The 12,272-nt window shown below is 32.6% G+C and overlaps 1 protein-coding gene across 3 annotated transcripts in view; it reads left to right on the top strand.

Moving 5' to 3' along the window:
* The window catches only part of GABRA2 (gamma-aminobutyric acid type A receptor subunit alpha2), a 147,340-nt gene that overhangs the window by 84,074 nt on the left and 50,994 nt on the right, over positions 1 to 12,272 (top strand). For all 3 annotated transcript variants that reach the window (XM_063107959.1, XM_063107958.1, XM_063107957.1), the window contains exons 4-7: positions 270 to 490; positions 2,458 to 2,540; positions 7,082 to 7,225; positions 8,275 to 8,427. In XM_063107959.1, coding sequence (XP_062964029.1) covers positions 270 to 490; positions 2,458 to 2,540; positions 7,082 to 7,225; positions 8,275 to 8,427 — 601 coding nt within the window. The remainder of the gene's footprint in view (positions 1 to 269; positions 491 to 2,457; positions 2,541 to 7,081; positions 7,226 to 8,274; positions 8,428 to 12,272) is intronic.

Genomic DNA, 12,272 nt, shown 5'->3' with positions numbered 1-12,272 from the left:
ATAAATTAAAAGAATGCTCTTTCTGATTAAAATTTCACTTGTCTCAGCTCTCTCAACTATTTAGAATTTTATTTTATTTTATTGTTTATTTGTTGTTCTAATTTGTGAGAGTCCTTTTTATTTAATTCAAAATATTTTAACATTTACTTATACATATTTTGGGGGTACACTATGTTGTTTCAATACATGCACATACTGCACAATTTTATAGTGTTCTGTTATATCTGAAACATTTATTATTTTCAAAGGAATGCTATTTTATATTTCAGGAATATACAATAGATGTTTTCTTTCGACAAAAGTGGAAAGATGAACGTTTAAAATTTAAAGGTCCTATGAATATCCTTCGACTTAACAATTTAATGGCTAGCAAAATCTGGACTCCAGATACCTTCTTTCATAATGGGAAAAAGTCAGTAGCTCATAATATGACAATGCCAAATAAGCTGCTTCGAATCCAGGATGATGGAACTCTGCTGTATACAATGAGGTACGTGTTTAGGTTTGATATGCCACATTTAAATACTGGGAAATCCATGTATTAAACAACAAGCCAACCTAGTTGTCAAGTATTAGCACAAGTTGAACATTTTCCTACAGATTGTTGAAGTACCCATGACATGCTTTGTAAATAGATAGATATTAGAATAAAAAGATAAAATGGCATTTACGAATTTGATTCACAGCATACTAAAATTTAAGAATTACCTCAGTTATTAAGAATTGATTTTTTTGCTTATTTATTCTTAACACTACATTTTAATTAAGTACAATTTTAACACAAGAACTTTAATTTTGTTTAGACCAGCATGTAATTTCATTTTTAATATGCTGTTGGACATCCCATCATAACTTTAAGTGATTTTTAAGCAAGGTTTTACTTAATTTAATGTTTTATTTAATTTAATAATTTTATATTCCTTATGAAGTTATTCTACAAAAAAAAATTAAATTCAGAGAGGTTTTACTTGATAAGGCTTACAAGTAAGTTGTATGTGATAAATATATGTATTAGATTGAACCGTAGGAAATTACCATCTTGTAAAAGTGTCACATAGCATCAATTTTATATGATTAAAACATTAATAAAATCATTGAAAGAAATAATCAGTTGTTGATCCTAACAACTCTTCCACTTGAAATATACTCATGGATTAATATTTTAAAATAAGTTACTTATGCTATGTAAGAAAGAAAAGAATCATAAATCTAATAAAATGATGTAGAATTGAAAGTTAAATTGTTTAATAAAGGATTTAAAGTTTGGGCAAATATCATCAGCATTATAGACAGACAGACATTGTATTCTAGGCATTTGATGTGCTGTTATTTCATATGAAAACTTAAGTGCTGTACTTTAGTTATGAGAATTATTTAAGAAGGGACAATAATACATTCCTACCTATTTTGATCTTTAAAGAAAAAACTGTTGAAGACTCATTACTAAATGGCCATTGCCTAAAATGGAAGTGTTGGTTAGCTGTTCTTTCTGCCTTTGCCTCTGAATCCTGCGAAACATTCAGATGCAATTCCCCTGTTGATTTTACACTATTCTTATGGATTAAGGCAATGATTGCAAATTTCGGATTTAAACAAAATATAGGCACAGAATATACAGAATTTTAGAAAATACTGCATGAGGCTCTATTTAAGTACTCTTAGAAGTATATAATCATAATAAATTGTTGGCCACATTTACTTTGCTCATTAGGACAGATTATTCTATAAGTTCCATTTAATACATGCTTTATTCATTTTGCCTTTATGTGAAATGGAAAGATTGGAAGCTTTTTAAAAAACATATTTACAGTGATTACTTTTTATTGTGATCATGTAGATACAGAAAAAAATGTATATAACATTTATAACTTGTATTTATAATTTAGCCAACAATTTAGTCTCAACAAGATATTTCTAGGAGTTACATCTATTTATGTATTTACAACTACTTCTATATTTATATCTGTGTATCTATATATAGTATATGATACTATATATGTATGTTTTTGAAGGGAGCTTCTCTAAGCCAGTGTTGAATTCTTATATTAACTTGCTGCATGGTTATTGATGAGATGATAGGAAATATGGCATTCTTTTCACAATAGGGTTTTTTCCCCAATTTTGTCTGTAACATTTCAAATATTGTGAGGTTGATGGGAAAGCAGACCTTCAAAAATGCATACATAATTTCTTTACTTCTTAAACCACGGAGTATAACATGGCTAAATGTATTTTAATAACTATTATTGTTATTTATGCTCAGATTATGATTATGCCAATGTCTTTTGAGAAATCACTTAAATGTGAAAGAACAAAACATATTTAAATGTGAATTAGCCTAATATGATGCTGTAATGCAGGTCCTATCTCATCATTAATTCTGCTGACAACAGTGATGAGTGTTTTTTTGTTGACTTGCCAATTTACTTAAACAAAGAGTGGAATTTTGACTTTTAGGCTTACAGTTCAAGCTGAATGTCCAATGCACTTGGAGGATTTTCCAATGGATGCTCATTCATGTCCTCTGAAATTTGGCAGCTGTAAGTACAGGGATGGAAGTACATGTTTTGGGTCAATAGTCTCATGGATAGTCAACAGCATTGCTTGATTTTATAGATTCATTATGGAATACTTAATTCTTGGCTGATACAGAAATAAAAGACACGCCAATCACCCTCAAGGAACTGATTGTCTAGCCCTATGCTACTCTCAAATATCATTATATTTAATGATGTTTAAATTATCACTTATTTTACTGCTAATAAAGAGCAGCATGGACTTTAGTACATGTGTAAAATTAGACCAGGAGCTCCTTGAAGGTCGGAAATAATAATTTACCTTCTTTTCCAAGCACTAGAACATTAAAAATACAAAATAAATGTTTCTTTTTCATCAACTAGGAATGAATTTAAAAGATAGATTCTATTTTTCATTAAAGTAGCAATCAGACTATTGCAAATGGTGAGCACAGAAGCTGAATCTGTGCAGTTGTCTTTCTATGGTGTAACTAATGAAAAGGATTTTTTTTTTCCCAAAAAATTGATTTGAAGGAGATGATGTAGCTGGATTGCAACATTCAGACACCTCCGGTGTACACAGAACATTTCAGAAAAAGCTCTGTGCCTTTGGCCATTCTTTAGGTCACTAGGGTTATATCTTGTATGTCAAGCAGAAGCATTCACACTCCCTGAATAATTGAAAAGGAGGAAGGTCAAATCATCCCCTTAGATCTACGTGGCATTCCAGGCAGGTTCTGAATAAATTCATGAACATCACTCAGCAGCTTCCCTCTTGTGTGAGTGTGTCCCATTGCCTGACCTTTTTAGAAATAGTGCTCTTTCTGACACCCCCGTCTTTGTCCATTTGGGGCAGCTTTTGACTTTTCATTCTCTGTTGACTAGAAATGCAGTGCTCTCACTTGATTGAAAATATATGACTGCATAGTGTGTCTTCTCTTCACAGACTGTATCAAGTGAAAGTAAAGGGAAGAATGAAAGCTAATGTGAATGCAAACCCTCTAATCATTTTGATGACCACAGTTTTGTGGAATGAGTTCAATTTTGTTTGTTCTTATAGAAGGTGTCAGTTCTGAATTTTCTTTGAGAATCTCCTTTTTTTTTTTTTTTTAACCACAAAGCCTTCTTTTATTGTCATGGAAACCATCACTTCACTACTGACATTTCTTGCAACATGATTTAAGAAAGTCAATCATGTTATACAGTGTAAACATGGTGCTGACAAAACCACAGCAGATGCAGCAGGGAAAAATTCATTTGCATCACATAAGTGGCATTAAAGAGAAAATTGAAAAGTCTTGATAGCAAAGAAAGAAATTATTTAAGATGCAGTGATGATGTAAGGAGGAAAGACATTTTTTTCAGTGGACAAGATATTGTCATTAAGACATCAAATGATGTAATGTCTCAATTCCGAAAATAAAATAAATGTGCTTGAAAATATTCTAGACATTTTAATATTTACCGTGCACCTATAGAGTAGTGAAATACTGCATACTTAAGAATAGTTTTCTGTATCCAGAAGTGATATGAGCAACACATAAAGTTTGTGTTTAGGCATTCTCCTCTTAAGTAATTATTATTTATTTTGTTTTCTCACATTTATTTTTGATATGCTGAATAAACAACTTGTATATTCTTTTATTTATTTTTGCCTATAGTAGGTGCTTGATGCATAAGTGCTAAAAGTATGGATACCAGTGTGGAGTAATAGGCCAACAAGCCACGCCAAACCTTAAAATGTTGAGACAACAACGTTTGGCAGAAGCACCCTGACTTTTTCTTCTAGTCATTTGTTTTTCTCTTACTTAAAGTCCCTCCCCCCCAAGCAGTTCCCCTGGCGAATGATTGAATTACTGGAACTTTATCATTTTCCTCAAATAAAAGAAGCATCTTTTCTATATGTTTACAATTTTAAATTCAGTCTTGTTTTATTCCTATTGCATCATCCCTTTGTATTTTTCTTTGTTGTTTAACTTAACTAAAACTTCCTAAATGGAAGTGTAGGGATATGCTGTGCATTAGGCCAAAAGAAGTTATACATTTTTAGATTTAATAGTTAAAGTTAATAGTTAAAAATAATTTTGGAGTATTTTTCTTGGTTACCAGATATTAAGAATTAGTCAGGATGCATCTGTTTAATGCAACATAGGAATAAAAAATGAATTATTTAAGAGAATTAAATAAAATTATTTAATGAGCCTAATTTAGGGGTGGAATTTATAATGAATTTTGTAAAACAGTCTTTCTCTTCTTTGGTACGTTACTGAGGAACATTATGGTGGCCTCCTGGTCTCTATATATATTAATACACCAGAGAGAGCCTCTAATCTGCATTGGATAATTTTCTGTTACACATTTGCAAAATTAAAAAAAAAAAACAAACTAATGAAATGCAGTAACTGCTTTTTAAACAGCCATGTAAAGGATCAGTCATTTTGTTTAATATATTCTCGACTCTTCTCCAGATTTTCATCTCTATTACAGTAAATAACAATTAAAATATTATAAGTTTATTTATTAATCTAGTAAGAACAAACTGAGAACTTTTTCTGTGTCTCTGGCACTGTCCTAGGTACTAGAAGTATAGACATGAATCAGACAGAGTTCCTGCCCACAGTATCTCACTAGTTACTTACAAATTTTGTTACTTTTATAGGGTTTCATCTTCTCTTATTTATGTTTAAAAGTAACACCATAATTCAAAAGTGGTGTAATTGAAAAAACATCATCATTTATTAAAATTCACAACTATGGAGTATTATGAGGACCTTCTGATGTAAAATGGCACGTGTGATGTATAGTTTTGATTTATTAAATTCTATGCCATTTGACATTATATTGAAGAGAGGGCCAGGATATGTATTCTAGGAGGAAATACAACAAGTCATTTCATCATCTGCAAATGAGTTGCTAGTTATCCACATTACCAATGTTATTATTTAATCTTCTTAGTATAACCATTGATGATTAACTATTTGAAAATAATTAAAAAGAAATTCAGACCTTATAGCAACTAGAATTCACTCATATGCAAACATGTGAATATTTCTCTATTATTAAAAATATATGAGGATAGTTCAAAAAGTTTGTGAAAAAGTAGAATTAAAAGATGATATGGATCTTTCCATGGACTTTTTGAAGACCCTTCATATACTTATACATATATATTTTTAAGAATCCTATTTCAAAAATTGTTTTACATAATATAATTTACTTGTGGATGTAGATGAATACATACACAATGAAAACAGCATTTCATTGATATTAGCATTTAGTAGTAACATTCAGAAAACCAGACAACATTGCAGTATGTTGCTGAAAGACCAGATGGCGAGTAAGATACAAACTCATAAACATTCACTTTATTGTTACTAATGCTTGATTGGAAATTGATCTATGACCACAGACCTTGCATCAAGTTCAGTTCCAGGACCGCCATAGCACAGTGATATTAAACTAGACAACATATAGATGGGAGAAAGGACATTTACAGTGTCCTGGGGAGGTGGAGGCAGAGCTACTGCCAGAGACAACTGGCCGTTTCTCCGCCTCAATTGAAAATGTGATTGTGATGATGAGTTTTGCATAAGCATCAGGAGTAACTAATATTTCTAAATATTCTCATGAGCAAAAGTATGCAGAAGCTTTTCAAAAGGTCAGTAGTATAGCAATAATTATCTGTTTATTCAACTGTGGAGGAACTCTGCCTGCATGGAGAAGTAAGCAACAGGACATATAGGGACAAGAGAAATGCCACTGCCAGAGACAGTCTTAGACCAGATATGTTACCTGCACTCCAGCTCTATAGTCATCTCACTTCTGCTAACTTCTGCATCCTTGGCCAGATTAATCAGGAACTAATACCTGGTCTGTCTATGTTTTGCCTTTTCCTGCCAATCCATAACTCAGCTGAGATGCTGTGAAAGTGTAGTCTAGTGACATCTGTGTGCATTAATTAATTTAAACATGAACATGTTTTTAAAAGTTTTGCAACTTGATGGAACTGTAGTGTCTGACTTATTTTACATGTTCTGCAATAATTAGTTCTCTTTCTGCTAATGAAATGCATTTTATCATGATAGCTAAGTCATTTAACTCGTACCTAGGTTACTTTTATGTCCAGAAAGCAATATAATTTTAAATTATGATATTTTTATTTTATGAGTGATTGCTATTTCTGAATAAGCTGTCTCACTAGACTTTGGGCATTTATAATTTGATTACCACAATGTCTTCATCTGCTAACCTCGGACTAAAGGGAATGATATAACTATTTCAGGGCCCAGTGATTTTTGCAAACTCGATAGAGAAATTTGTTCTTTACCTCTCAAAGTGATTGCAATGAAAATACTCTCATATCTTGATCATCTCTCTTGGTCTACTTTACATCCTTCATGTTGAAGTAAATTCGAAGGACACATTTTTGCCCTGAAAGTATGTGATATTTAAGTATTAATATTTTTAGTAATCAGTGATTTTATGAAATACACAACCTTTGATGTTGCACTCTATTGATGGTTCTTATTAAAGTGCTTAAAATATTTTTTTCTGATTTCCTACAGATGCATATACAACCTCAGAAGTAACTTATATTTGGACTTACAATGCATCTGATTCAGTACAGGTTGCTCCTGATGGCTCCAGGTTAAATCAGTATGATCTACTAGGCCAATCCATTGGGAAGGAGACAATTAAATCCAGTACAGGTTAGTAAAATGAGTCTGAAGGAAAGCTAGGACCTAAGAAAATTAATGCATTAAAATCATTGGAAATGTATCAAATTTCTCTTGAGGTCGGAGGATTAGCAGCATAGGTTGTGCTTGAGAGCTTTTTAGACATTCAGAATTTAGGCCTCACCTCTTAATAAATCAGGATCTTCATTTTAACAAGATTCCAAGGAGATTTTTATGTGCACTAAAGTTTGGGAAACACTAGCCTAAAGTATTCAAAAAGTGTGTGTCTTCTCAGACCAGTCAGTTTTAACATTTACTTTCAAACAAGCGATAACAATTTCCTAGTTTTCTAATTCTTTTTCCCCTATTCTGGATAATTTGTGATTATTTAACTCTTGATTTATGGATAATTGCTACTGGCCTGTGTAAAAAAGCAGATTCCCTCTCTAAGGACTACCTTCATCTAAGAAAAAAGCAGCTGTGTTTGCAAATTATCTTATATCTGGCAATAATTAAAACTCAGGGAGCAGAAAGGAAGGTAGATATGAGTATCCAACAGAAGTGACTGAAGCAAATTAGACTGTACATACAACAATAAGGAATTCAGAGTTGGCTGATGGAGTCAAAAATGGAAAATCTGGGCCAGAAGACCAGCCTTGGAGATGTGTCCAGAGATCAACACTTAAAGAGCCTGAGAGTACTGAGTTAGAACAAACAAAGTAGAGGCTTGAGTTTGGCACCAGTGGGGATGAGGGACCTGAGCAAGTAAGATAATAACATTGGCAGAGAGCATGTTTGAATTCTGAATCTCCTCGGTCAATAAGCATGACCAAGAGAGAAAAACAAATACCATGTCGTGGGACAGGGACTCCAGTTTCCTGATATTCTTAAAATTCTATTTTAAATACTCTTGCTATGCTAATGAAGGATTTAAAGGTGATACAAGTTTCATGACATAAAAGTGATAAATCCTTTTTAAAAAAAAAAGTCATGGTCTGTTCTATCTCTAATCCCTTCCATTTACAAAATGTTCTAACTATTCACTATTACCGTTCCTGAGGCTTCTTAAATTTTTCTTCTAGGTGAATATACTGTAATGACAGCTCATTTCCATTTGAAAAGAAAAATTGGGTATTTTGTGATTCAGACATATCTGCCTTGCATCATGACTGTCATTCTCTCCCAAGTGTCATTCTGGCTTAACAGAGAATCTGTGCCTGCAAGAACTGTGTTTGGTGAGTGAATAACTACACACTTTGTAGTACGGCACATTATGTTTCACGGTGTGCTTTCAAAAGCATTCTCTCTCTGGATCCTCACGCCAGTACTTTGTGGTGTGTGGGGCAGGGAGTATTGTTTTCACCTTATAGATGAGGAAACTGCAGCTCAGAGAGGTAACATACAGAGTCAGTGCCACACTGTTAATAGGGAATAGAAACAGTGCTCAAGTATATTGGAAATAACATTTCGTTGTCTTTCTGTCCAATTGTGTTGCTCGTCAACATTTGCCTCCATGTGCGTATAAGGAGAATTTTCTTAGAGGTTTTAATTTAGTATAACAGTGCTGTATTTCTAGGCTTTCTATGTTTATTTTTCTTTTGTTTTTAGCTAAAGAAGGATAATCTTAGTATTTAAGTTAAAGAGAGAAGGCGGGAGGGAGGGAGACCTCATTCACTTTTAATAGTGTGTTTGATTCTCTTGACTAAAATCAAGCAGGGGAATTTTTTAATTGAGAGTCTGCAATACCATATTTCTGAGCTTTTAATATTTATTTATTTATTTGAAGATGAAGAAGGATGATCTCAGTATTTAAATTAGAGAAAGAGAGAGAAAGAGGTCTTTCCATTAGTGTATTTAGTAACAAAGTTCATTTTCTTGATTAAAACCATGCAGGGGAATTTAGTTACCGATTTTTGGATATATGAACTAGGCTGAGCACATTTTGTGAAAAGTAGATTACCTTTGTATGTTTGGTTTACTCATTCCTTTAGGAAAGTTGTACTGGGAAACTCTGCTGTCAGATACTACACCAGATCCTAGAGCTGCAAATACAGATAAAATATAGCCTCTGCATTCAAGTAGCTTAGTATAGTGGATGGCAGCAGAATAACCAGAAAGGGTAATGACAATACAAGAAAAAGGCATACAAGATAAAAGAGGCATATCCACATTGTTATAAAAATCAACAGCATGGATCCTCCCTAGGAGAATTAATTAAGTAGCTGAGTTAATATGTGAGCTAAATATTGAAGGATGAGTAGGAGTTTCCCAGATAAATGAGATGGGACAAAAATCCTAGCTCAAATGAATAGATTGTGCAGTGATATTGAGGGGTGAAAGAGCATGGTATGTTCAGTGATACTGAGCTGTTTCAGTATCAGTGGGGATACCAATAAAAATAGAGCTTGAGGCCTAGAAGAGAACGGCTTTGTAGGTCATGTTAACAAAATGTGCCTTTATCTTATAAGCTATACTAAGCTACTGTAGTGTTTTGAGGCCATAATATGTGTATAACTCTCAGAACAATGCCTGGAATTTAATCAATTCTATATTAGCTATTTTTTAACTACTTAATTGAGGTATGATTGACATACAAAAAGCTGTACAAATTTAGTGTATACAACTCAAAGAGTTTGGAGATAATATACAGCCATGAAACATCAAGGCCAAAGACATATCCATTACCTCCCAAAGTTTCCTCTCACCCCCTTTAAAATTATTATTTGTGTGTGTGTGTGTGTGTGTGTGTGTGTGTGTGTGTGTGTGTGTGTGTGTGTGTGTGTGTGTGTGTAAGGACACTTAACATTAGATCTATTCTCCTAGCAAATTTTAAGTATACAATACAGTATTGTTAGCCATAGGCACTATGCTATATAGATCTCCAGAACTTAGTTATCTTGCCTAACTAAAGCTATTCTTATTATTAATCTGATCCTATTTGTACTTTAGAAAGATATAGTGTCTTTGTGAAGGATGAACTGGAAGATGGAAATAACCAGAGGCAGGCAGAAAAGTTAGGAGGCTACTGAAATAGTCTCGATAAGATATGATTAGGTTATTCCAAATGAAGACCGTGGCAACAAAGGAAAAAAGGACAGGATCAAAGGATGTTTGGGAGTGAGAATCATTGAATTTGATGAACATCTATAGCGACAGAAAAAAATAATTTAGGGTAATATTTAGGTTTTCTTTCTCGGACACTTTAAGTTTATAATGTTGCTATTGATGTAATAAAAGGGAAGAAAGAAGAGAAGAAGGAAAAAATGAATGTAGTTTGAGTTATGCGTATTTTGAAGTTCCTTGTGATATCAATTTGATATACAGTAGACCATAATAAAAACAGAAATAAGTATATGGAACACAGATAAATAATAGGAGCTGCTGATAAATGTGGGAATTATCGACTACAAGATAATAGACCTTTCAGTATAGAACCTAACTCTCAGAAAAATTAGGCTGATGAATGCAAGATCAGAGGACAGATTCCTTAAAAATATAAAAATTGCAGGATTTGGAAGATAAAAAAGAACTAACTGGAATGATCAGAAAATTAGGAAGGAAACCAGGAGACAACAGCGCTCTAAAGGAAAAGAGCAGAATTTCAGTCTCACACCTGTGCATGCACACACACTCACACAGCCACTTTGGATAGAAGGTATCAAATACATACAGGTAAGTCTAAAACACATTGAGTGAACTTGGCTAGTAGAAGGTTGCTGACACTAATCAGTTAGATATGAAAAGTTGCTTTGGCGTAAAATCAGATTGAAGTGGAAATAAGAAGTGAGAAAGGGAAGGAGCTGAGTATACAACAAATTTGGAAGAAGAGAAAGATTAAAATAGCTGGAGAGATGGGTGAATCATCATCATTATTATTATCATAATTATTATTAATATATTGTTATTAACATGGAAATTAGAACAATAGGGGGGATTACTCTATGCCAAGCCACATGCTGAAGTTGCATACTTCTTATTTTGCCCATGCAGTAGATTATAACATTTCCCTTCTAAGCAGGAGAAGACTGAGACTCTAAAATTTTAGGGATCTTGCTCAAGTTCTTGAAGCAGAACCTTACTCCAAAGCTTAAGTTCCTTCAACTACAGGATGCTACCTTCATGACTCTCTCTTAAGGAGAAGGAGTCAAGAAACAAAAAGGAGACTGAAGATACATAAGAAGCAGACATTTCTGATGAGCAAGTACCTAATGAAAATACTTAAAATGGGCTAGGTTTGTCAAAAAGAAGGACTCCTCTCGCTCCAATACAGAATAAAGGGGCTCAAGATGGGCTTTCTTGATGCTTTCCTCTCTCAAAATCTTTGCTTGAGTGTTGAACAAACACAAAATTTGTTTATTTTGGAAAAAAGTGTTCTATGATTACATTATTGTAGAAAAAAATTACTTAGAGACTATGTCATTAATTATAAATATGATTTAAACAGCAAATGACCTCAAAAATTAATATAGTGAGTTAAAATTTCAACCAAGTTGTGTAAGAATAATAGCAGAACTTTTTTGCAGAATAGATTTGATGGGAGAGTTTCAGAAAGAACTAAACAAAACCATCATACACTAGGACTAAGGGGGAGAGAAGTAGAGAATGAAGGGAGAGTAACAAGAGAAATTTTTATTTTAAAATATATGCACCCATATATATATATATATAACATATATATATATATATATACACACACATACATATATATATATTTTATGGACAAAATTTAAATTAGAATATATCTGCAAAATCAATTTTAGTTTAAGATTATTAACATTTGTTTGTTATTATGTCATCATGTTTACTTTGTACTAATATTACATGCTGTGATCTATTTAACTACAGAACATTTAAGTAGTTTACATAGTACTATACAAGTTGGTTATTTTCTATACATGTGCCTTATTAAATATTTTATGCTCAGTCAATAAGAAGTTGATATTTTTTACAACCCATAATTTAGTTATGTAGAATACAATACTCAAAATGTATACTCTTTTAAAAGCTATGTGTTTAAGAAATAATATACTGAAATTATATCTAGGAATTAAACTAAGGTGTTATATTAGGATTTCATAGA

This window comes from Cynocephalus volans, chromosome 9, assembly GCF_027409185.1.
Source record: "Cynocephalus volans isolate mCynVol1 chromosome 9, mCynVol1.pri, whole genome shotgun sequence".
NCBI classification, from domain to species: domain Eukaryota; kingdom Metazoa; phylum Chordata; class Mammalia; order Dermoptera; family Cynocephalidae; genus Cynocephalus; species Cynocephalus volans.
Note: the sequence above shows the minus strand (reverse complement) of the source record. Positions and strands in the feature narration are given on the sequence as shown.